The sequence below is a fragment of the Colletotrichum abscissum genome (genome assembly GCF_030869225.1).
Source record: "Colletotrichum abscissum strain IMI 504890 chromosome Unknown Scaffold_18.1, whole genome shotgun sequence".
NCBI lineage: Eukaryota > Fungi > Ascomycota > Sordariomycetes > Glomerellales > Glomerellaceae > Colletotrichum > Colletotrichum abscissum.
This window is the reverse complement of record NW_026850076.1, coordinates 928,033-952,640: the sequence shown is the minus strand read 5'-3', so window position 1 is coordinate 952,640 and position 24,608 is coordinate 928,033. Positions and strand designations below refer to the sequence as shown.

The 24,608-nt window shown below is 52.3% G+C and overlaps 10 protein-coding genes across 10 annotated transcripts, besides 1 other annotated feature; 4 read left to right on the top strand and 6 right to left on the bottom strand.

Annotated features, from left to right (window-relative positions):
• Positions 1–1,263: 1,263 nt before the first annotated feature.
• CABS01_08315 (40S ribosomal protein S22) lies at positions 1,264–1,902 on the bottom strand (the record flags this gene model as incomplete). The annotated part of the gene is made up of 2 exons (XM_060541675.1): positions 1,264–1,523; positions 1,770–1,902. The coding sequence occupies 2 exons, from the start codon at positions 1,900–1,902 to the stop codon at positions 1,264–1,266; spliced, it is 393 nt and encodes a 130-aa protein (XP_060402479.1).
• A 740-nt stretch (positions 1,903–2,642) lies between these two features.
• CABS01_08314 (40S ribosomal protein S12) lies at positions 2,643–3,394 on the top strand (the record flags this gene model as incomplete). The annotated part of the gene is made up of 3 exons (XM_060541674.1): positions 2,643–2,645; positions 2,878–3,196; positions 3,270–3,394. The coding sequence occupies 3 exons, from the start codon at positions 2,643–2,645 to the stop codon at positions 3,392–3,394; spliced, it is 447 nt and encodes a 148-aa protein (XP_060402478.1).
• Positions 3,395–3,680: 286 nt separating this feature from the next.
• On the bottom strand, positions 3,681–4,266 carry CABS01_08313 (peptidyl-prolyl cis-trans isomerase PIN4; the record flags this gene model as incomplete). The annotated part of the gene is made up of 4 exons (XM_060541673.1): positions 3,681–3,698; positions 3,755–3,891; positions 3,955–4,057; positions 4,123–4,266. The coding sequence occupies 4 exons, from the start codon at positions 4,264–4,266 to the stop codon at positions 3,681–3,683; spliced, it is 402 nt and encodes a 133-aa protein (XP_060402477.1).
• A 715-nt stretch (positions 4,267–4,981) lies between these two features.
• On the bottom strand, positions 4,982–6,574 carry CABS01_08312 (DUF563 domain-containing protein; the record flags this gene model as incomplete). Its single annotated transcript, XM_060541672.1, has 1 exon — positions 4,982–6,574. One exon carries the CDS (start codon positions 6,572–6,574, stop codon positions 4,982–4,984), a length of 1,593 nt encoding a protein of 530 aa, XP_060402476.1.
• A 344-nt stretch (positions 6,575–6,918) lies between these two features.
• Positions 6,919–6,984: a sequence feature (Short protein (CABS01_08311, KAK1509081.1) was converted to a misc_feature.).
• Positions 6,985–8,187: 1,203 nt separating this feature from the next.
• On the top strand, positions 8,188–9,991 carry CABS01_08310 (uncharacterized protein; the record flags this gene model as incomplete). Its single annotated transcript, XM_060541671.1, has 3 exons — positions 8,188–8,396; positions 8,469–9,215; positions 9,310–9,991. 3 exons carry the CDS (start codon positions 8,188–8,190, stop codon positions 9,989–9,991), a joined length of 1,638 nt encoding a protein of 545 aa, XP_060402475.1.
• Positions 9,992–10,927: 936 nt separating this feature from the next.
• On the top strand, positions 10,928–11,617 carry CABS01_08309 (glutathione S-transferase II; the record flags this gene model as incomplete). The annotated part of the gene is made up of 1 exon (XM_060541670.1): positions 10,928–11,617. The coding sequence occupies one exon, from the start codon at positions 10,928–10,930 to the stop codon at positions 11,615–11,617; it is 690 nt and encodes a 229-aa protein (XP_060402474.1).
• Positions 11,618–12,712: 1,095 nt separating this feature from the next.
• On the top strand, positions 12,713–14,500 carry CABS01_08308 (major facilitator superfamily transporter; the record flags this gene model as incomplete). The annotated part of the gene is made up of 1 exon (XM_060541669.1): positions 12,713–14,500. One exon carries the CDS (start codon positions 12,713–12,715, stop codon positions 14,498–14,500), a length of 1,788 nt encoding a protein of 595 aa, XP_060402473.1.
• A 259-nt stretch (positions 14,501–14,759) lies between these two features.
• CABS01_08307 (uncharacterized protein) lies at positions 14,760–16,955 on the bottom strand (the record flags this gene model as incomplete). The annotated part of the gene is made up of 4 exons (XM_060541668.1): positions 14,760–15,764; positions 15,817–16,101; positions 16,157–16,454; positions 16,510–16,955. 4 exons carry the CDS (start codon positions 16,953–16,955, stop codon positions 14,760–14,762), a joined length of 2,034 nt encoding a protein of 677 aa, XP_060402472.1.
• Positions 16,956–17,546: 591 nt separating this feature from the next.
• CABS01_08306 (uncharacterized protein) lies at positions 17,547–18,524 on the bottom strand (the record flags this gene model as incomplete). The annotated part of the gene is made up of 1 exon (XM_060541667.1): positions 17,547–18,524. One exon carries the CDS (start codon positions 18,522–18,524, stop codon positions 17,547–17,549), a length of 978 nt encoding a protein of 325 aa, XP_060402471.1.
• Positions 18,525–20,006: 1,482 nt separating this feature from the next.
• On the bottom strand, positions 20,007–24,225 carry CABS01_08305 (phospholipid-translocating P-type ATPase; the record flags this gene model as incomplete). Its single annotated transcript, XM_060541666.1, has 3 exons — positions 20,007–20,187; positions 20,249–20,916; positions 20,968–24,225. The coding sequence occupies 3 exons, from the start codon at positions 24,223–24,225 to the stop codon at positions 20,007–20,009; spliced, it is 4,107 nt and encodes a 1,368-aa protein (XP_060402470.1).
• Between the last annotated feature and the right edge of the window lie 383 nt (positions 24,226–24,608).

Sequence of the window (24,608 nt, the reverse complement as noted above, 5' to 3'; positions counted from 1 at the left end):
GCGTTGAGTTTTCTGAAATTGACCTGTCCTTTTCACACTGCATACATGCATACTGCGTGCGTGCTGTGTTCCTCATGCATCACTATTTATAGCCCTGCCATGCTATCCTCATAAGCAGGGTAGAACTTAAAGATTCAATCAGCCTACCTAAAAATTTCTGACCATCACTGAATTCACAGGCAGCGTTGAGGCCCTACAACATTGGATCTGCTTCTTCTGTGAAAGAGAAATAACATGATCCTCGTAGCGTTGCAACTAGATGCAGATCCTACCAAAGACCAGGCCCCAGTCGTTCGAAAACACACAGGGAAAGCAATTCGCCAGGTGAGAGACAGGTTGAATAGGTAGGTATGTACAATGTACTACCGTTGAGCAGCCGTTTGGCCACGATTCCCATAAGTCCGGTTCGCTTCGTGTTCTTCGGGAGGAGCCCGCTCCATTTCCCGACCGAACCGACGGCCGGATTCCCGAGGCGTGTGGATCTGGTATCTGTCAAAGAACGGAACCTACGAGGCGATTTGAAATCATGGAGAATTAAGTAAGACCCTCTCCCGTGCCTCTTGATAATCGTACCGATGATCAAAGTAGTCGAGACATTTGCATTGGTTGAGAAAGTCCACCAGATCGATCTTGTATTGAGCCCAAGCCGAGATCAGGGACAGCAGGCCATTTGTCTCACATTCTTTTCTTTTAGCTCCAACGGTTGCGAAGCCGTCGCCCCATCCACACATGAGGTTCATGAAACGATTTAAGAATAAGAGGGGACACGGGTCCATTCGGACTTTTCCTTTCTCGTACTTTTCCTTTCTCGTACTTTTCCTTTTTCGTAAGCAAACTGTCACGGGACATGCCTCTTTTGACGGAGGTGTAGCTAAGCGAACTCGCCTTACTTGAGCCATTGTACACGGTCAAGGAGACTAACAGTCAAGGGTCTCAAGCTTTCAGAGCTCAAGACCGAGAAACCCAGCGAAACACTGTACTATGCGGATATCTTTTCGCGGAAAAAAAGCGAACATGCATAGTTCAACCGTAGGACAGCACTTGGACGGCAAACATTGCACACATTGAATTGACACATGAGAACTGGCTCGTATTGGTGGGGTCTTGGTTGAAGTTCATTGCTTTTGGTGTAAATGAGATCCTAGCTCAATGGCATCCTCTGGTATCGGCCATGGCTAACCCAAGTTGTTCCCCCAAACGCCAAATGTCCCACGCCCCTTGATTTTTTCATTCTTCCATCAAAACTTTTGGATTTCCCAACGCTTAGTAGAAGAAGCCGATGACCTTGCCGGCAACGTGCTTGCGACGGGCCTCCTCGTGGTCCATGATACCAGCAGAGGTGGTGAGGATGACGTAGCCGAACTGACGGGCAGGGAGCAGCTTGACAACCCACTTCTCGAGGTCGGAGAGACGGACGTTGTAGCGGGGGGAGATGACACCGCACTTGTTGAGGCGGCCGTTAAGCTGGACAACGATCTTGCCGGAGCGGTGGTCATCGACCTCCTCGAAGCTAGAGATGTAACCTGTATTGTTGCTGTTTAGCGATGTTGTCGCGGTGGTTTAAAGCTTAGACATCAGGAGAAAAAAATCCGAAAAAGTTGTAAGACCTCCGCTATTTATCTATCGGCATCTTATAGGGGCTGAGTCGTGGGAAGAAAAGACGGTCGCCCTAGTTATCATGCCGAATGTACATCCATCCATCCAAAATGTCCTCCGAGTTGAAGAAGAGAAAGAACAAGTAGAAAGAAGAGTGTGTTGTGCTGACATACCGTGGCGCTGCATGACCTGGAGGAACTTGACGATGACCTTGGAGCTGGGGCGGATGAGCACCTGGCGCTTGCCGGCCTTCTCGGCGTTGTTCATGCTCTTGAGAGCATCGTGGAGAACGGAAGTGCGGACCATCTTGGCGGTTGATGTATGCGGAGATTCTCAAGTCTCGGGAAATGAGGTATCTGCCAGCGAAGAAAATTGCATGTTAGCCTTCCAATGGCCTGTTGAGCGTGGAGAGTGCCCTCCCAGGCGACAATCGTCCGACAGGAGGGTTCTGCCAGCTCGTTGCTGAAGAGGAGAGCGTATCAGATGTCATGGTCGTTCGGCGTCGGGTAGCCGCCAACCAAAGGGGCTACCGCATCGTCCGTCAAGGCGAAGATGGAGGTCGAAATAAAATTGGTATCTCGTAAATCGCACGACTCGTCTGATTGCTCTCCTCCGGCATCAAGGAAAAGGCAAGAAGTTCCTGTTGGATCAAGTCGCCATCGTGGGCGCGAACAAGGTGGTCTATGCCTTGATTCAACTTACCTCGTGAATTGAACGGTGCCGCTGAAGGGGTTGATTGGCAAGTTTGTCGGTGAGAAGATCGTGAGGGAAGACGGGGCGCAGAAAAGTCCAAAAGGCTGTGGGAGAAATCCCCACACTGCCACGAAAAAAATTGGTCGCTTGTGGGTGCACGGACCACCCACAATTTCTAACCCTCGAAAGGGCACGGGCGAAGTGACCCTTCCACGAATGATCTTTCAGCGCATTTTCTGCTTGTGCCCTCGCATCACGCCAAAAGTTCACTTTATTCATACACTACCCAAATTACAACACAACATAACTCTTCGAGGATCGAACCGACAGGAACTTGACCAACAACTTTCAAGATGGTGAGTTCGCACCGAGAACCCCTCCCCAATGTGGCCCCCCTCGAATGACGGACGCCTCCCGGCTGCTCGCGAATACCTTCAATTGGGATTATCCGGGTGCTTGGAAGTTGTCGCGTGCGCGCAGGCCAATTCGGCTCATCCCACTTCGTGGGAAGGAGGACGACGATGATGTCGACTTGAACCCCGGAGGAAAACACTTTGGCTAACCAATGCCCTTGCGCATCTCGTACAGTCGGACGTAGAAGAGAACAACGCCCCCGAGGTGGCCGAGGAGGTCGAGGTTTCCGCCGATGCCGGCTCCAAGGGCCAGATGTCCGTTCTTGACGCCCTCAAGGGTGTCCTGAAGCTCGCCCTCATGCACGACGGTCTTGCCCGCGGTCTCCGTGAGGCTTCCAAGGCCCTCGACCGCCGCCAGGCCCACATGTGCGTCCTCAACGAGGCTTGCGAGGAGGAGGCCTACAAGAAGCTTGTCATCGCTCTCTGCTCCGAGCACAAGATCCCCCTGATCAAGGTGCCCGACGGAAAGCAGCTCGGCGAGTGGGCTGGTCTCTGTGAGTACACCTACGGCATATGCTGCCATACATCTGTATCGAGAGATGAACAATAGCTAATACAGATCGACAGGCGTGTTGGACCGTGAGGGTAACGCCCGCAAGGTCGTCAACTGCTCTTGCGTCGTCGTCAAGGACTGGGGTGAAGAGTCCCAGGAGCGCTCCATCCTCCTCAACTACTTCCAGACTGAGCAGTAAATTTGGGTATGACTTCATGATTTGAATTTGGGCGTCACTATGGGGAGAAGGATTTTTAGAGGGGTGGCGGGGAAATCTGGAACCGTCGCTATGAACGATCTTTCGGTTGTACTCTAGCTTCTTCAGCTGGCATCTCGAAACAAAAAATGGAGGACTCCCTCTGGAGGTCAGGTCAACATGCATCAAGGACAAATAAAGAGAAACGGCATTGGGCACTCTTGAACCAAACAAAATGTGTGCAATATTGATATTGTGAGGCGACTGATGAGAACGTAGCGGGGTCTGCCTATTTCCTGCCTTCAACCTGCGTGCGCGAGTCAGTACATACCTGGCTTGAGCTTTGGTGTAATTGAGTCCTACCATGATGATGTGGTATCCAAACTCCGTCTTGGCCTCTCCGTAGACGGGGCTCGCCGTTGTACTGGCGCTCAGAGCAAACGCAACGTCCTCGAACTTTGGGTCCAGGCTACCCTTTGTCTTCCAGCCCAGAGCACCACCTGTGAACCAATCAGCATGGGTCCTCACCCTCGATGAAGCTGCTCATGATGGGCATCACTCACCTTGTCTTGCCTTGTCCTCGGAGAACTCTCTCGCCACCTCATCAAACTTGGTTCCGTCTCTCAGCTTAGCCAAAGCCTCCTCCTTCTTGGCATGCTTCTCGCACTGGCATCAGTGGTCAGATTAAAAATTCCCAAGAAAATCCCACAGCTAGAGAAGACGATGCTCACCAAGATGTGCCGGACATTGATGGACTGCGCGCCCTTGGCCGCCTTGCCGCCCTTGTCGTCGCTCTCACCCTTGGCACCCTTCTTCCCTCCAGCAGACTTGCCCCCGTCCTTCTTGTCGGCCGGCTTCTTGTCGTTCTTGCCCATCTTGAGGTAGCTGCGGAGTGGTGTCGGGCGTGATGCGGACGATGAAATTTGGCCTGGAGGGGTTGGATAGTGGGGGAATTGACTATGGCGGCAACCCCCACCATGAAAAGACTCTGTCAACGGCGGCTGCGACCAATGGAGTGCGGGGAAGCCAACTTCAACACCACGTCTGATCATCCGACAGCATCTTAATGTCGCTCAGAGTGCGATTTCCACGGCTCTTTCGTAAAACGTTTTGTCTGATTTTTACTATTGTGATCAAAACTGTTTCCCATGCCAAATATTGTCTGACCGAAATCATGGATCGGTCGACGGCCGTCCTCGTCGGGCACCGTTCTTGCAAAACTTGTATGCGAAAAGGGTTGCAGCTCTTCGGATTCCCAAATCCACAACCAGAGATAGTCTCTTAGAAACGCCAATGAGTTCCTCCCATGACATTAGATTGGGAAGATCTTGTCGAAGTTCAAGCTACAAATCAGTCCTTGCCATTCCGCAGTGGGAGGTGACCGCGAGGCAACGATCCTCTATTTCAATGAAGATGAGTTGAGAAACAACCTTTCTTTGAAATTGCTTTACCTGATGTGTTTGAGTGTGAACTGAGGCGAACCCAGGCCACGTATCACAGTTTGCAAATCCAGCAACGCCTCGATCAACGATTTGGATGGCATTCTGAAAAGTCTAGTAAATGCAATTCTTTTCTACGGGTATCAATACACTATTCTCTCATGGCCTCCACAGCTTGTCCAATTAACTCAAGAAAGGCACCCTCCTCGATCCGAATATCGGCCCAGTGCCATCGGTCTCGTCGGACAAGACCTCTCTTCCTGCCCTTATCATCCTCCTCATGTCCCACCATCTCGGCGTGGGTGCTAAAGTACTTATGGCCCAACATCTGCGCCACATTCCTGAATCCCTTGTGGGACATGCTCGACGGTTGAATCTCAACGACCGCGGCGCCGTTCTCCCGGAGAAACATCGTGTGCGTCAGTCCCGCGCCGTGAACGCCTACCAGGATATCGGTGGACTGTACAATTCGAAGCTGTTCGGGGAAGGTCACCGCTCCTAGGTCGATTGCCTGAAAGTGGGCGTCGGGGAACGCTTTTCGAGCTCCGTCTAGTAAGACTTCCTGGTCCAGGAGCTTGCGGGAGCCCCGTCGATCGATGAGCGTGACGTTGAGTGGTTTGCCTTGTCGCCGCCCCGTCTCGAATTCGACGCCAAATTGCTGCATCACTCGACGTGTAAAGACCTTCAGTAGCGGCGCGTCCTTGCAGTCTCTATCTTCCCAATCGTTCTGCCACAGAGGGTTGCTCCCTCCGGCGAGCGGAATGATGAGGTTCTGAGGCGTCTCGGCGAGGGCCTGGGCTTGCACTGGGTCTTCCAAGACCTTGCTGAGGCGAAGTGGCTCACGACCTGCAAACATTCCCCATAATGGATATAGAGGTCCTTCTTCTTGGTTGTCCAGGAAGACTACTTGGGTTCGTGGGACGTCCCCAGGGACGGTAAAGAAAGGTTTGTTAAGATCGTTCCCGTCGTGACTGAGACGCAAGACGTCGAGGGACATAACCATCGACCATATCTCCATGAGAGAGTGCCAGATGTTGGAGTGGCCTTCCCTCTTCACGAGGATTGTGAACGGGCGGCTACCATGATGGGTTGGCGCTTGCGTGACTGAGGATGGCGATGCCCCAGCTTGAACCTTGACGAAGTTCTGGAATAGGAAGCCCGGACCGGTGTCGTACCAGTAGTTTCTGATATTTGAGAAGGAAATGATGCCATTTGCTGTTTCGTTGCCGGTAGGTTGCCGCACATCGCAGTCCACATGGAATTTACCGCTTTCGCGGTCTAGTACGGCGCCCTGGCCGATACAAAACGAGTCGCGGTTGTCGTTGGATTGTGTATGACTGTGGAAACATGTCAGGTTTGCGCTTGACTCTGCCGAACAGTACTGAATCCTTTGATCGCGGAGTTCGTTCAGATATCGAGGACCGAAGCGTTTGGCGCAGAATTCCGACTCGGGCAGGTCCGGCTTGCTCAAAGTCACGAGTTCCGGTAGAGAAATCAGAACCTCTTGCTTAGGCGGCCGTGGTGTGGGGTGGAATGGGTTGTGGAGAAACGACAGCCTCTCGCCAGTTTGTGTAGACTGAGACGACGATACAAGAAGGTGAAGAAGAATCATTGTAAGCAGCGCCGCCGCCCCGGCCCGCTTGCTCTTCGGTAGTAGACGTGAACGCATAGTGAGCAGACATACGGAGAACCCATAGGAAGCCGAGCGCCGAAAGTTGTTCGGTTGATACTTGATACCGGGCATGATAAATCAAAAGGAGGTCGGGAAGAGGCAAAACGTGACGTGAGTCCCGCCGGTGGGGAGGAGAGAATGGTTGATAAACTTGCTCCATTCTCGGAAGACAAACAAAGCAGGCAAACGAACAAGGCTGGATGGTGGGTTCAGTTCTTGTGTGCAAGGCAGGCAGCCTCAGCCCCGTTCGGAATAACCACCAACATGCTGCATGCCTGACCAACAAAGGCTCAGGGGTGGGCGGACGACGAGAAAGGTGCGCTCTATCAGCGCGGCCTACCAGCTGTTGGAAGGCAGTGAGAATAATTTGTTTTCTCTCCACCCACGTGCATCTCCCAGCAGTTTCCCCCATGCACTTAGCCGCTGATAACTTTCTGTTGGACGGAGAAGGTACCCGACCCCGGTCTCCTGCAGGGGGCCATGAGGTCTTACAAGGCTTAGGCAGGATGGATTCCGGATTTGAATATGAGTTGTGTTGGACCGCTTTACCTCCCTCAGAAGGTAAGTTGGCACATGGCTGGCCTCTTTTGGCAGCAAACTGTCCCATCACAATACTCTGATACGGGTGGTCGTCGGCCCATCCAACGGCTAAAGTGGGGCGCTTCCGTTGTATCACCGGACAAACCAACTAGCCAACCATCCTACTCCTAACGTTGCGCTTTTCCCAGAAAACTTTCCCATTTTCGAATCAGTATGATCCGGTGTTCTTGCCAGAACTCAAGATTCTTGTCCAAGGAGATATGTTGCGGTGACTCGTCGGGCTTTGTCGGGTCCGAATCGCCTGGGTCATCTATTGTTTTGCCCACGTCCAATAGACCCATTTATTTTGAGGCACAGACCAATGGTTTATTAGCTTTAAGGTGCTGTTGGTACAGAGTAGCATCCCGCCAAATCTTACCAGGATCTGTATGAGAGGATGTGATGAGAGAGTGTCAGTACCCAGCTCTTGGGCGGCGCAGGCCAATGGCAAATCAGTTCGAGATGCTGTTGGTAGCACCTCGTTGTCGCTGACCAGGATTATCAGGCGAATATGGCAAAAAGTCTGGCGATGGTTTTTCGTTTTTTTGCTGAAGAAGTACGTACTCACTGAACTACTGAGAAGCCATAAAGATGGCAGCAGTCTCTGCTCAGCACATCCGCCAACTTTTGCCCTATCATTACCACCACTATCAATACTCGTCCTAAGTATACTGTGACAAGTTGATATATCATTTACCACTTACTTTGGGATAGAGACCTCGGGAACTGTCACTAAGAGGTTTGACAGTAATAACTGAGGCAAAACTAAGCAGTATACATGTATGTGTAACATGGCCGGGCGACTGTAGTGTCACCTATTTGGAAGCTATACAAGGGCTATAGGCTTGTGGATTCGAATCCTTAACCAGGATCCTCAGAAGCAGGCTGTAATAAAAGAACGGCAGGCTGCAGCGCAAAGCCCGGCCACTCCCCTGTACCAAATCCGAGTTTCCGAAAGACTTGATGGATTCACAGCCATCTTCCGAAGTCAACGGAGAATCTGTTCTCCCTGTTATTTACCATCACCACCTTGGCTTTATAGAGCTTTAAGGAGGTCAAGTTGTGTTCTGCTTGTTACCACCATCGACCGGCGACTCGTGTAGGCGATGGAGCCTTCAACTCTGACGGCTCATGGCTCGCTAGCCGTTCTATTGATTCTGCCAGCATATCTCGCGACACTGGTTCAGTCAGCTTGTGCACCATATCCTATTCCCATACGACTCGGCAATGTTTCATTATCAAACGGCCAGGTAGCAAGAGGGTTAGAACTAGCCATTGGGGAACCCGAGCAGAAGTTCGCTTTCATCCCACAGAGGTATTCAACCTAAGCATATACTGTTTTCTTTGCTGATTCTGTGGTACATTGCTAACTAATTTCTCAACTCAGTGGCCAAAACGGCACGTTGTTGTACGGCACCAACGGTGTTTGTACTCTTCGCGGCTCTGACAAGTGGTCCAAGGACGGCTGCACTTCTTTTCGAGGAGGTTCTTATGAACCACTCGCATCAAAGACAAGCAAAACGACATCACACGATGCAATCCCTGAAGATGACGGATGGCCAGATGTCAACCCTGTCGTTGATACGATGAAACTTAACAGCAACCTTACGCTCGATAACCTAGCCATGGGTACAGCGATGAGCGATTGGGATACTCAAGGCTATTACGCCATGATGGGACTCGGATTAGGATCAAACTCTACCATATTGAGGGTCCTAAAAGAGTCAGGCAAAATTGCCTCGCGAACGTGGAGTCTCTTTTGGGGCCGCGGCTTTGGAATGTCCTCTCAGCTGGACGGTCATCTTATATACGGAGGTTACGACCGAGCAAAAGTGTCCGGAAAGCGATACACCCAGTCCCTGACGCCCAACATTGCTCAGTGCAAGTCACAACTCGTGGTGACAGTCACGGATCTGACTATGAACTTCGATAACGGTACAGACGTCAGCATTTTCCCGTCAAAGTCGAGCGCCATCTCCACCTGCATCAACCCAACGCTTCCGCTGATGATGAGGATGCCTCTGGATCCTTACTTCTATAACTTTCTTGACTATACGGACAATACCATCGAAAACATGACTCGCTCCCTCGGGTATCACTACTGGAACATGAAATACCTTCCCAACCAAAAGCCGTATGTCCCCCCTAATCCCCAAGTCGTGTACAGCACTCCAAGCTATTCAGGTCAACTGTCCACTTCATGATGCTGACAGAAGTTGTGACCATAGATACGACGGTGCTCTAACAATCACACTCTCTTCCGGTTTGAAAATCCGTGTTGACCGCGATAACCTCGTTCTACCACACGTGCTACTCGATGAGCAAACAGGAGAGATGCTCGTCAACGCAACAGAGAAGGATATGCTCATCGACTCCATGCAGGATGTCAACAAGAACGACATGGCGCAGCTCGGCTGGCAGTTCCTCTCCGCCGCCTACCTTCAAGTCAACCACGACACTTCCGAATTCTCGCTCTGGCAGGCAAACCCCACGTGGAGCCAAGACATCGTGGCTCTAGACTCCGGTGACAACGACGTCACCGACTTCTGTTCTTCCCAGTCCAGCGAAGGCAATAAGACCGTGAATGGCGGTGGGGACGTCGGCGGCAGTGGGGAGAGTAGCGGGAACGACTCGTCGGCAAGCACAAGCTCCCCGGGCCTCTCTCGCGGAGCTATCGCCGGGATTGCCGTTGGCGGAGCCGCAATTGTGGCCCTCATCATTGGAACTGCAGTATGGTTTCTCAAGAGAAAGAAGTCGAAGGCCCCTTCAATACCCTCGCCGGGAATGGGGCAGAACGCATCGTGGCTGCCACAGCCTCCAGGCCAAGACCTTCCACCCAAGACACCACCAAGGTGCGAGTTGGAAAATGGAGATACCACAAACTTCCGGCGGTATGAGATGGCGGGATGAACAGTAATGAAGGGCCGACGCAGTCGTGCCAGAAATAATGTTACATATTGATGACGTTCGAAGGGGGGTGGCTTTTCTTCTTTAGATCTAGAACCTATTTTGTATTATACCTCACGAACACTTCGTCCTCGTCTTACCCTCTAGCTAGCCTCTTTGGCAGAAACAAGTCAGTATTCTATCCTCGGCGACACCCAGTGGCTTGTACTGTTCGGGGTATCTCTATTTTTTGGTGTTTCGGTCTTGAAGACATCGTTGGTCTTCGAGATTAGTTGAGTAGGAGGCGCACGGGCCTTGTAAGCGGTGTACTGACCCCGCGGTCATAACTGAGTGATTGTGAAGTCTGGCATTTGTCATCCCACTGAAAAGTGGACGGAATGAAAACAAGTCAGTTCGTACTTGGAAGACTGAGGATAACATTGATGTCTAAACAAAATTGGTGTTTTCTTGTCTTACAAGGCGGTCTAGGACTCTTGCAGTACAGGGATCGTGATCCAAGGCGAACTTGTGATTTGTCATACAAGTAGATCTTCAAAACCCACTCTCAAAGACTTGGTAAGCAAAAATGCCATTCAGCTTACCAAACATAGCTAAAAGATGTCAGTCCTTCCTCGGAGCCAATTTGTCCGTCCGTGTCTAAAGTTTCAGTGTATGCGGGGTCCGCGGTAGGCAGATCGTAGCACCGGAAACAGTTTCCAAGTTAGGTGCAAGCTGAGCGCAACTATTTGGGTTTCCTACTCATAAAAGAGCTTGCCAGAGTCCCCCTCGCCACCGATTTAAAGATAGCTAATCAGATTAACCGAACATAACGACTGAGACTTGAAGTTTCAGTAAACATCAAGTATTGTTCAGTTGACTCTATCCATTTAACGTTGAATCCAATCCACTTAGCAACAATTCCAACAAATCCCCACAAAAAGCCGCACCAACAAGACCAAAATGGCATCTGAGAAGCTTAAACCGATCAGGGTCTGGACCTCCAAGAACGGCCCGAACCCATGGAAAGTCCATTTTGTCCTCGAGGAGCTTGGGATCCCCTACGAAGAAAAGTACATCGACTTCCCCGACATGAAGAAGCCGCCCTTTGAAGCGATCAACATCAACGGGCGCGTACCCGCCATCGAGGACGGCAACACGGGTATCATGCTGTGGGAGTCCGGCGCCATCCTCGAGTACCTCGTCGAGACGTATGACAAGGAGAAGAGGTCAATCAGCTTCGAGCCGGGCACGGCCGACTACTTCCACGCCAAGCAGTGGCTGCACTTTCAAATGTCCGGTCAGGGCCCGTACTTTGGCCAGGCCATCTGGTTCCACCGGTACCACTCCGAAGACGTGCAGAGTGCCAAGGATCGGTACGTCAAGGAAATTCGGAGGGTTTCCTGGGTCCTTGACCGGGCACTCGAGGGACGCGAGTTCCTGGTGGGCGACAAGTGCTCCTATGCGGATATTGCTTTTATCCCCTGGTTCAATGTCGCGTTCTACCCGTGGTATAACATGAAGGTTCCTGGTGCATTTGCGGATCAGATCGATTTTGCAAAGGAGTTCCCGAACACGGCCGCGTGGATGGACAGGCTCAGAGCTAGGCCTGTCATTGCGGAGACCTTGAAGAAGAGAGCTGCAACTCTGTAGAAGAAGAAAAAGCGTAGATAGTAGTCCGTTCATGGAGTCAGATGAAAATACATGTCAGTATTCAAGCAAGCGCGTATATGAGAAAATGCGTTGTGACGTGCTGCACATTACGACATAGAGACATCTCGGCCCGAAGCCCCCACTATTTGCGGAAGAGCCATCCGGGCCCGCCTCCGGGCCGCTTTTTGTCAGCCTAAAGGAGGCCGAGATCGACCCGGACGAGCGAATCTCGTTCAGGTCTCTCAGCGGCTCGTCCAGGAAGCCGGATAGAAGCCCGCTTTCATCGCTCTCGCTTCCTCATACGCTGCGATATCTGTACCCGCTACAGTGGGGAAGTGAGTGTACAACAGCCCAGAAGAATGAGGTTGGCAGGTGCCATTGTATCCGAATCAGTGAATGCAATTGGAGAACACGGAAGCGGGCGGAGGGCAAACACCGCTCGGAGCCGATTGCAACCTTGAGATCATTAATGTGTGTCTTTGCTTCGGACTGGTATACTTGCCTTATCCGGACGAGTGGGAAACTTGCGTTTTGGCACATGGCAAATCAGCGTCGATGCAAAGTCGATTATTCGCGGCTCGCGTCCTCGCGTCGAAAAAAAAAAGTGGGATTTCCGGAGCGACCTGGGACCTGCAGCTTATGAACCATGAAGTTTGAACGCCCTACCACGCGCAGACAGGCACGTATTGGACCCAATCTCTGCGTAAAACCGAGATCTCCGAGTAATGGAATTTTCTCTTAGCTCGGCACCAAGGAGCCCAGCGTTATCGCTGGCAAAGGTTGCCTCACCGTCATTGATGGAGCTTTCTATCGTTAGCCTTGTGGGAATAAACCGGGATCTAGTAAAATGCAAAGTGGGAGAAAGAGAGAGAGAGGCAACTTCCCTGTCGCGCTCGATATGAAGTCACGTATCAGTCTTGCTAATCCTCAATGACTCAATGTTGCAACTTACTCGGTGTTCCTTCCGCTGCCGTCTGTAACAGTTCCAACCTCAAAGAGACATCACACCCATATCAGCTGAATCTGAGATCCAGGAAGTATGTTCCCCTGGCGCTCTACTAGGTATACCTGAGGAGAAACCTATTGGGGAATAGGATGCAATCTTTTCTACAACGCCGGCGTGCGGGCGTTGAAGCCCAGGCGCAAATCGACAGAGACATTGGAAAAGCACAGTCCTCAGCAGCACAAGAAAGGCCGCACGACGGTATAGGCAGAGACCTTGAGAATCAATCTTCTTCATCACAGGAGGAGGAGAAGCGAGCAAGTCCACTCTTGGAATCACTAGGCGGTACTACCACCACCAAACCCGAAAGCAACGACCACCGGAATCATGAAGGGGAGTACGATGCCTCCGGTCCAAACGTCGAACGAAGCCAGACGGCACGGACCGGACACTCCGAAGGCACAGCCCTCGGCCGCGTCCTAACCGGCATCCACGTCCGGGACCGGACCGGTGAAGAGGGCCACGGCGGTCGTGTCTTCGTCGTCGGCTGGGCGGGGCCGGACGACCCCTTGGACCCGCACAACTGGCCCACGGCGAAGCGCATCGGCGTGACGCTCCAAATCTCCCTCATCGCCCTCTTCGTCGGCTCCGCGTCCGGCATCGACGCCACGGTCCTCCCGCAGGCCGCGCAGGATCTCGGCGTCAGCCAGGTCGCCGAGTCGCTCGCCACGGGCCTCTACCTCGTCGGCATGGGCCTGGGCTCCCTCATCGCGGGGCCCTTTTCCGAAACCTTTGGTCGCAACGCCGTGTACGCGGCTTCCATGGCCATCTTCATGATTTGGATCATGGCGTCCGGCCTGGCGCCCAACTTTGGCGCGCAAATCGTCTTCCGCTTCCTGGCGGGATGCTCCGCCTCGACGCCCCTCGTCTGCTCCGGCGGCTCCATCGCAGACATGTACAATCGGCTCGAAAAGACGTGGAGTTTTCCCTTGTACGCGATAACCTGCTTCGGCGGCCCCATGATCGGCGCCGTCATGGGCGCCTACATCGGGCCTTCCAACGCCGTGAGCTGGCGCTGGGTAGAGTGGACGACGCTCATCTCCTCCGGGCTCGTGCTGGTGCTCGTCCTGCTCTTCATGCCCGAGACGTACGGCCCGCTGCTCCTGCAGTGGAAGGCCGCACACTACCGTCGCATCACGGGCGATGACCGCTTCCGCTCCGAGCACGAGATCGTCGACGCCACGCTCTTCAGCCGCCTCAAGACGAGCATGACGAGGCCGTTCCTCATGCTGACGGAGCCCATCATCATCGCCATGACGCTGTACATCACCGTCGTCTACATCGTCCTCTTCACTTTTCTCGTCGGGTGGCCCTACATCTTTGAGTATACCTACGGTCTCGACCAAGGGCTCGCCAACATCGTCTTCATCTCCATGTTCGTCGGCACGCAGGTCAATTTCCTCTTTGTGCCCTTCATCTACGCCAAGACAGCGAAACGGGTCAAAAGCAATGGTGGAAAAGCGGGCTTCAAACCAGAGATCCGTCTGTGGTACGCCACCTCCGGCGCCGCCGTCTCCCTCCCCATATCGCTTTTCTGGCTCGGCTGGACAAACTTCTCCAACATCAGCGTCTGGTCTGCCATCTTCGCGGTCGCCGTGTTCGGGTACGGCGTCACCGGCATCTTCATGTGCGTGTACATGTACATAATCGACTCGTACGAGATATACTCGGCCTCTGCGCTCACGTTCGTCGCGCTCATCAGGTATATGGTTGCGGGCGGCATGACCGTGGTAGGAATCCCCTTTTACGAGAAGATGGGAACGCACTACACTCTGACTATCCTCGCCTGTATATCGGCCGTGCTTGCGCCGATACCCTATGTTTTGTACTACTATGGCCACTGGCTTCGAGCCAAGAGCCGCTTTGCGGTATCAATGTAAAGTAGTATCACATCTAGACAGCGTCACCTTTCTCCTAAATAGCACATCACGCTGCTGCACGTACATTTGTATATTTCTTCATGAGTTGTAGGATAATGATGACCATCCTACCTAGCTCAAGAAAAACGCTGAGCCGCAAGCTAGATCTAGCTGACGCGGTGCGGCCAGGCTGTTTGCCTGTCGAAGAGAGAGTGTTTTATGTGTACTCGGCCACGATATCGATATGCATCTAATGAATCCGAGACTTGAAGGTTTCGGATTAACAAGGATCTAGACGGACACCTCCAAACGAAAACCCTCCAATCCACTTTCTTTCAAAGTCTTTGGAAACCATCAGGAACGCCTCACCATCGCTGCCGACTTCCACTTCTGGCCCGGGCACCTCGCACCAGCCAGTGTTCCTGAAAGTATTCCAAAGCCCTGGCCCAATGACTTGCTCTTTGTAACCATCCTCCAAGAGTTGGGGAGGAAACCGTGGAGTGATATCAGCATCGACGAATTGGCCGAGGAAGTTATTAGGGCTCCTTGCTCGCCCGGCGCTGCAACGCAAGTTCCAGGGATAAAACCATGGAGAATCTGGCATTGGTTTACCCATCTCGATCAAGTCTGCCGGGAAGTATCTTTCTCTGATCGTATTTTCTGGTGAACCATCGGGGGACCAGCAGGGTGGCACAGATTGTGATGAACTAGGACAGTTCTTGCCTGCAAAGAACCAAAATACCCACCGAGAGCGGTACCGGCCAGGGTCTATCCACTTGATGTGCCCACGAATCTGCAAGTTCACGATGCGGCGACACGTCAGAATAGTTTCTCCAATCGGTTTAACACTGTTCTGGCTCTCAATGTGTGGCTCAATGGTTGTTCCAAGAGGATAGCCATTGTCCCCCACGGGTTCCCTGTACCAGAGTAGGCGCCCTGGAAAGTCTTGATCGAGATCTTTCTCGTGTAGGCTCGAGAAAATCTTGGAGGGAATGGCGTGGGGTCTTGGAGCACCATTGTGCTTATTCCATTGTTTTTCACGCTCCCTTTCGATTTCGAGCGTCTCATCTCGAGCCACCAGTGAGTTCCTAGCAAGGATTTTGAGCCTTTCAATAACGTTATCGTACTCGTCATCATGGGGCCCGAATTTCACCATGTTAGAATGAGTACGGGCAATGGGGCACGTGTGCTGGGGGCCTCCTTCCCAGCGGCGGCGATGAGTTGCCGATTCTTGGTCAACAAGAAGCTCGGGTCTTCCAGTCATCTTCCAGTTTCCGGCTTCGTCCTGCTTGGTGTCAACGCTGATACAAAGGGCGCAGTGGAGATGACTCGTTCACCTTCTGTGCCGTTGGCGACACGTGTGTCTCGTAGAAGCACACGATCTCAGAGTCGCCTTCTCCGCCCAGGGCTGCAGGAAATTCCTTCTCGCCAACACTTATGATCTGCGAACCAAGGCGATCTAGCGACTGAAGAAGGGGAAGGTTTGGCCCGTATCCAACGATGGGGATGAGCGATTCAATCTTCATACCAAGGTGAGGAACTCCAAAGAAGGCGATACCATATACCGCCCGAACGATCTGTGAATCTTGTTCGTTGTCGGACTTGAACATATCAATCAGCGCCTAGATTCCTTGTTAAACCTGTGCAACCTTAAGGGAGTCATCTCATTCAACCAACCTGCTTCGCGATGAGCCCACCCATGCTATGGGCAATTAGAATTATCGGTCTAGTTGGAGGGCCAGCTAACGGGAGTAGGCTGTTGCGGAACTTCTTTGCCAGGTCTTCTATCTTTTGGATACTTTTACTGTCTGCAAGAGTAGAATTGTAACCCCAAGTTATAACTCGAGCAATCTGAGTCTTATCCTTGGCTTCTCTCAGGTGAAATGGAAGAGAGTCTCGTAGCCACATGTGGCTTCCGCCCCTTTCCTTGAACGAACCGAAGGCGTGTCCGCCAAGCCCAGGAATCGCGACAACACTGTCAAATAATCAGCGTTGGCATCATATATTCATTAGGTATACATGATGCTTACTCAATCTTGTGACCCTTTGATGACGGCATGTGCAGAGTAGTCATTCCCTCGAAATCGTTGTCGATCATCATAGATTGACTTTGGAGGCTACGGCGTCCTTCAACGGACACGTCAGGTAGCTGGATGTACCACGGTGGACGACTCAACTTGTGTGCTTGGAACTGAGATGGTGGGATTTTGAAAGTGACTGTGGCAGTGTTGGAGCGGCCGTGAATCTCGCGAGCGATAGACTTGACAACTGGTTTGCTCAGAGGATCGAGCTCACTTAGGTGCAACTCTAGATCATTGCCGCTCCATGTAAGAGGCACCCCGCGGATGCGAAATGTCTTGGTGGGATTGAATGACGGCACCGGTACGTTTCCGCGTGGTCTCTTGTAAAAGTGTAGAAAAGCGAAGATGGCCAGTGTAGCCAGAAAGTAAGACAGCGGCAAGCTCACTGGCTCCATCTTTCGAGAAGAACTGCTCCGTTTCTGTTTCTGATGATCTTTGACAGCGTCAAATTGAATCGTTGTCTGTGCTTAGGAAGTCGATCAAGAAAGTAGATCCTAGGACAGAAGGTAGGAGGGAAAGAGGGAACACACAAGGGAATTACAGATACTGACCAACCTTTTTTATGAAGTTGCGGCTGGATCAGGCGTGATATGGTAGCCAATGAACCAAGACAGCGGTCAGTTGGGGCTGAAAATCGGAACACTTCTAAGCCACTGATCTTGGCTGCTTGTAGTGAAGCCATCAACTCGCACATTGATGCAAGGGCAGGCATACGTAGGCGCCATAGACCCGAATCGATCATTTTGAACGGACTATGCAGGCTGCGCCACATTACTTTGTCTCGGCTGTGATAGGAGATGTGGAGGATCAGGCTGGCGAGTGGGCTCGACCGACTTATCCAGAGAATCGGGTTAATACCTGAGGGGAAGAATAGATCATGAGTCAACTGTCAAATTAATGCTATTGATAATCCTCTCTCTCAATGATTGATCCACTGCATTTGATAAAGGTCTAAAGAGCGCCACCATAAGCAGACTGCCTCGATATCATTCTACTGTATTTTCCCGCCCAGCCGTCACTTTTTTGTGATACTGAAGCGTTGACAGAAGATAGAAAACAAAAAGACTCGACCACACAATCAACATAATTGCAATCGCCGCTGCAACGAATCCGAGTGACATGAGAGCAACACCGTATGAAAATGCTTGAAACTTCCCATCCGACCCCAGCCTCTCAGTTGCCAGGGCCACTTGCAAGGCCGACAGAATGACCGTGATGTAGATGAAAACCACCAAGAGCCAGCCAAAGTTGCGCTCGAAAAAGGTGGTGTACTGCTTCGAACCCGAAATATAGCCGTACACAAAGTTCCTCGCCGACAACCCAGCTGCGCCCAAGCGGGAGAGCGTGTTGAGGCGGGACAGGCGGAGTTCGCCATATTCGTAACGACGGCTCACCCAGCTCCGCGTTTGGAAGTCGTTTTGGTGGGAGAATTCGAGCACCATGTTTGTCCAATCTTCCCATGTTAGGCAAGAAGGCAGTAAACCCATCTCGTGTGCGATTCGCAGATCGCTGCGGTAGCTAACGAGCCATACGTATGAGAGCAGCAACCCGCAAGCACTCTTATATAGCGCCTCATCCCCACAGATTGTGTCTTGCCACAAGGAGTGATCGAAAAAGTAGTCAGGTAAGGGCTTGATAAATATGGTCGTCTCGTGCCACGTCATATGCTCCTCGGGGTTCTCGGTCACGCAAATGTTCCGCCCGACTACCTTTTGGCGATGAAGTGGACGCGCCGCTCGGAGAAGCCCCGCGAGCCACAGGTATGGGTACATCTTCTCCAACCTCGGGGTTTGCAGGTCGGTCTCGAGGAATAAAGTGACGCTTTCTCTGGCATTGACTAGTCGGTCATCGTTCCGGAAGATGGGGGGCAGAGTGGTGTTTATCGAAAGACGAAGGGCGGTGTCTCGCGAGACGGGTACGGGAGATTTGGGTGGTGGTGCAGTTGCATGCAGCGTTTGGGCCATCGCGCCGCCAACTTCGAGGTCGGGGATACAGTCTGACCATGGATGAGGAGACAAGATACTGCGAGACAAGTTGGTTCGACCGATTGAGCGGCTTCCGTAACAGTACTCTCAAATTGACGAATGTATGCCTGCTTATAAAGTATTCTTACGAGCAGGCTAAAGCGGATGGGAAGCATCGGTATCGGTGATCCAGAGCCTTATGCCAGTGATTTGGCCAGGGTGAGCCATGGCTGCTTCTATGCATACCTACATTCAAGCACAGTGGGTGTATGCAGTAACCGGCTGCACTCAAGCCGAGATTTGATTCCCTCCGAAGGCTGAAATTAGCTCCGATCAATTGAGACACACCTGCTTCTCCTGGCCGTTTTAGCTCAGCTAAGGTACTCAGTATAGACCTTATCTCGCAGTCGAAGCAAGCATCCAGTCAGCCGCTGCCAGGGCTGGTGCAACAAGTGTGGGAAACGTGACGCAAAGGACTGTTCCATAGCGCCAAAGCTCTTCAAGACGGAATCCCCCTGCTGAATCAGGTAGGTACACACACAAGTGCGGGCGCCTAATATCACCAACAGCTCCGGGAATGACCCGGGAGCGGGCCCGGCGCTGCGGTCCGGAGGTGGAGTTGTTCTAAGGTGCATTGCCATTGAGGAGATCAAGGACATTGATAGCTGCGGGCGATGTTGAGAGTACAACCCAGCATGCGCGAAGACCCCAACAACCAGACATAAATAAAGCCGGCCAACCACAAAGAAGCCGGGATTGGACATCTGGAAGAGGAGAAAAGAGACAAGAAACAGATATGAATCCCGGGTTTGCATAGCAATAACAGTCAAGGAAACTCTTCACAAATCAGCAACTCTTTATTCTCGAGGGTTTCTCCTATTCCCCCGCCCCTCCAATCCATGGGCCTTGTCTCCCGAGAAATGTTGCACTTCACACGTTCTGCCTAATTGCTGTGAGTCTTCTCAACTCCCACGTGAAATTCCTCTCCCCCTCTTTCCATCTCGGACCTGCCGCATCGTGTGACATGAGGTTGTTTTCTTTTTGCTTCGTATCAACTGCCTGCCAACCAGCCTCCTCGTCACATACCTCTCCCCCAACATCATCATCGCCCCCCTGCGACGTGACTGTCCAATGTTTGGTTTTTTTGGTCAAAAAAGAAGAGGAAGAGAAGATAAAAAGCCCTACACGGAGTAGTTACACAAACAAAAGCCATTGTATAGCTTGAAAATAAACGCCAGCCCGTGGGATGATGTTCCTTCTCGGATGACGAGGAGGTTCCCGACCATGCATATAATAATAGTAAAAAAAGACACAAAACTTTACATCGTGCTGTCGTCGCTTCCGTTGCATTACCATTTCGTATGGGAATCATCACCCCCAAGGAATCAAAATTCAACGCAGCCAACCCCCTTTCGAGTCGTAATAATCATGGGCCATGCGTCTTTGGCCCCTCTTTTCTTGAGACATTTGGCGGTGTAGTGACTACCTGCCTTGGGGTCTCGAACTGGCCATCTCACCGTGCCGTCCACGGTGCTGCGTCGTGTCGTATGCCTGAAGCACTCTCGATTGACTCTCATCTGCTTGGGAGAATGCGTAACCGCGCTGCTTACGCATGCGCTGCACTTGTCGCACCTTGCGAATTGCCTTTTGGAATTGCTCCATTCTGATGGATGGATTAGTGGGCGGTCGCTAGAGAGGGCTGTAAGTTTTAGGGAGCAACGTACCTTGGTCTGTAATCTTGGATGTTGTACTTCTGAATCTCCTGAATGTGATGGTATGTCTGCGGCATGTACATGCGCTTGGCAAACTTCCAGGCAAAATCGCGCATAAGACACATAATCGCGAGCGCAAAAGTCTGCAACCAGAAGACGGGGCTGCTGTACAGCTTGGGAATGACACCGTGATACTCGGCGGAGAAGGGGATCATGGGGGCGACGGTGCCGTACAGAGCGATGAAGCCCCACCAGAAGAGCATACTGCCAGGAATGGCCATGACATGGTACTTGGTCCAGTTGTTCGTGATCAGAGCCGCCTTGCCGAGAACGGTGAGCAGGACCGCAGCGTACATGGCCGTGCCCCAGACCCAGTGACCGGCTATTTGTCCATCGCCTTGGATGAGTTCACCATACCAGATGAGTTGGCCAAAGACGTAGAGGATGATGGAGTGATACACAGCGTTGGCAACCCACTCGGCAAAGACCTTGATCTTGAAAAACTGATTTTGCTGACCCATGTTGTACAATTGCGGGTAGCGGTCGAGGAGTCTGGCGGAAATGAATTGGTCAAGGATACCCAGAGCGAGAGGAGGGAGGACGGTGTAAAAGACGTTGTAGAACGAAAGCGTCCAAGACTCGTAAATGACGGCTCCAGAGAAGACATTTTGGAAAGTGTACTGGTCAAGTTAGCAATCTAAAGTCCGCAATCCATCCATCAATAAACTTACCCAAAACTGCGTCATGTACAAGGTAATGTTCTTGTAGAAAGAGAACAGAATGGTCTTGGCAACACGCTGGTAGCTCCAAGCACCGTGAACGAGTAGTAGCTTTCTGAGATACCGGAACTGGCCGATGGATACGTCGGCGCTTCGGGCGGCCTGTAGACCTTCCATACCGCTGATGCCCACACCGATATGGGCAGCTTGAATCATGGACACATCGTTGGCACCGTCACCAATGGCCAGCGAGATGGCCTCCTTTTGATACTTCTTGACCAACTTGACGACAAGAGCCTTTTGAAGGGGAGAGACACGGCAGCAAATGACGGCCTTGCACATGATGGCGAGGTCAAGGAATTGCTTCTCGAGGTCCTTCTCCAAGGCGTAAGTCAAAGACTTGCCATCGATGACGAGTGCGAGAGTTTCCGTTTCAATCGTCCCATCTCCTTGAGTGCGAATAGCTTCGAGCTTCTTTTGTATGTTGTCGCGAGTTGCTTCGGCGCTTTCCTCGTTCACAATCAAGAGCATCATATCCTCGCTTAGCAGCTTGCAACTCATTCCAATGTTGATAGCAGTCTCCTGACGATCGCCCGTCAGAACCCACACTTTGATGCCGGCTTGCTGAAGTGTATGAATGGTCTCGGGAACACCATCCTGAAGGCGATCTTCAATAGCAGTCGCTCCAAGGAGGTAAAAGTCGTGCTCAATGAGTTCTGCTGCCTTGTCCAGCTCGTCGGCACGGTTGCCGCCAACGGTCATGCCGGCCTTTTCAAAGACCTGGAACCATTCCTGGAACTCCTGCTCGGGAACTTCACGCATGGCAAGGCAAAGCGTTCGGAGACCTTCAGAAGCGTACTCTTCCAGGTGACGCAGGGTGGCTTCGACGTGGGGGTTCTGATCGTTCAGGCGCTCGAGAATGACAGTATCGGCACCTTTGCAGTATACGCGGACCTTTCCGTCGGGGCATCGATAGATAGTCGACATGCGCTTTCGGGTAGAGTTGAACTCGCAAACGGCCAAGAGCTCATACTCGAGCTCACGTCCTCCAGCTTCGATGAAGACAGACCTCGGCTTGCGATCGGTGAAGACGTAGCCGAGCTCAGCCGCGCCCTCGACGAGCGCACCCTCATCGGGTGAGGCGGCTTGATACTTGATTTTGCCGCCCTTTTCCTCGCTCCTCTCGGGAATGACTGTGTGACAAGTAGCCAGCAACGCCAGAAAGTGATCAATCACGGGAGCCGTTTCGTGGCTCTTGAGGTTCTCCGCCAATCTCTTATAATCGTGGATTCCGACCTCAACACCATCCTGAATTGTCGCCCTGAGGTCCTCGGGAACATCTTCGGCATATTGAATACCGCCAATCGATGCCTGTTTAAATTCCATCATATTGCAAGTCAAGGTGCCCGTCTTGTCGGAGAAGACATATTCAACCATGCCCAGTTCTTCGACCAAACTCGATGTTCTGCAGTTTGCCGGCGTGTCCGTTCTGTCATAGTAGATGTCGAGATCATCGTTGATGAGGATTCCGTGCCAGTACTTGACCATTTCCAGCGTGACGAACAGGGAGATGGGCACAAGGGAGGAGAACAAAACCCAGTATGTGACCATGTCCTTGAAGAAGGTCTTGATGATGTCGTTTGCTGATCCGGTAGAGTCAAGCATCAGGTACTGGAGAGCTTGGCCCTCAACCTTGCGCTGAACAAGATCGCCTACTGTGCAAATGACGCTAAGCACAAGGAGGATACCGACCAGCACGAGAACAAGAATGTTCAGCTTCTTCTCGACCTTTGTGCGTTTGATGGGTGCAGCAGTGGCGTTACGCATGAGCTTTGTCTCGTGCCCAGTGAAGACAACCACACCATGAATCCAGGGCGTATTACGAAGAGTGGCACCTCGAAGCAGAAGCTGCTCGGGGTTGAGGGGCAGCTCTTTTTCACCACCACCAGCCTGCATTGTCAGGGTGGCCTCATATGTGTACAGACTGCTGTTGGGCTGTTCGGACTTGATTCTTCCTCCGAGTCGGCTCAGATCGCTGGAGCTGACCATCGTACACGTCTCAGGTAACGCCTGCTTGATCTTCAAGTTTGTTTCTCCGTCGAGGTTTGCTGTTTCGATGTAGCAAAGTCCCTCGGGCTCGGAACTTGCAAGGAGGACCAGATCGGCAGGGAAGGGCTCTTCAGATTCGACGCGGATAATGTCTCCGACCGCAACATTGATCCACTTGGACTCCTGGAAGGCGGTTCCGCGCAGGATGCGGGCCTTGGACGTGTTCAACTGGTGATCGGCTTGTTTTCTTCGGTAGTCCTCCACCAGTTCCTTGCCTGCCGACACCATCATGACGATGAAGAGCGGAATGATGGTAGTGTATCTGTTAGTAGGCGAGAGGTTGGGGATTTGCTGCAGCGCAGCCGTGAACAAGAAGAAGATGTTGGCAAACTTTGAAAACTGTTCGAAGAGGAATTTCGGGAGGAAGGTTGCGACATTGTACTTGGCCGTCGAGATGTGGTTGTCGACGTACTTGTTCGCTGCGTTTGCGGGCGGGTTGTTGAGATGGATCAATCTGGGACCCAGTGTCGAAGGGTCCGGCTTCTTCCCTCCGAATCCAAACTTGAAGTTACCCATGTCGAACTTCTTGCCCCCCTTGGCTTGCGCATCGATGCCAGAGTCTGTCCGTCCGTTGCCGCCAGCCTCCGTCAAGGGCAAGTCCATCTCCGAGTAACCTTGGCCCATCCCAAGCTTATTTTTCATGCGGCCAAAGAAGCCTCCACCCAAACTCAGGACGCTGTTACGGTTCCGAGCATTGGACCTCGCGGAGGGGTCACCGACATTGTTCGCACTCGTCGCGGCGCCGCCTTGTTGGTAGTACGATTCGCCTTCGGCCGAGTAGTCGTCAAAGTCGTCAGCGTATCGCTGGTAATTGTTTAGTTCTGATGTTTGACTGTAGTGTCTCTGCATGTATGGGCCGGAAGATGCGCCGCCAGAGACACCAGGCGATTGAGGGCCTCCAGGTAACGGTCTCAGTGCTGAGGGTTGCTGTGTGTGATTCCCTCCCCCTCCTCCGCCGCCGCCGCCCACAAAGTCATCGTACGAAACGGAGGGTCGGCCCTGGGCCTGGTCTTGATTGTGGTTGTAGGAGCGTAAAAGGTCGTCGTCGTTCATATTCGATCGCTGTCCGGCATTGTAGGTCGGTTGCTCGCTGTCCAAGTCTAGTAGTAGGTCGTTATTCGAGGGTCCTCCTGGAGGACCACCCGTAGGTCGTCCAGTCATGCCGGGAAGGCTGGTAGCGTTGCTGGGCGATCAATTTGCAAGTGTCAAAATGGCCAGCATGCGAATTTCGAGGTGATTGGATTATCGTCGTGTTTCCGGACACATGAAGGGAAGAAGCGATGCAGTCGAGAGGGTGTGGTCGCGGACGATTTGGCAGCCTAATCGGTGGATGATGGAGATTCGTATCGGCGGGAGCAGTGTAGCTAGAGGCGACGACGACGACAACGACAATCGGCAATGAAAGCGACGCCGCAGCTGGGCGTTTGCTGAGGGTAGCTGATGTGGTGGGAAAAAAGAAGTGGCCCAGCAGTCCGTATTTGTTGCAGCACAGCCTCTTTCTGGCGCAGGATTAGGATTACACAGTGGTCGGCTTGCGCTACGTC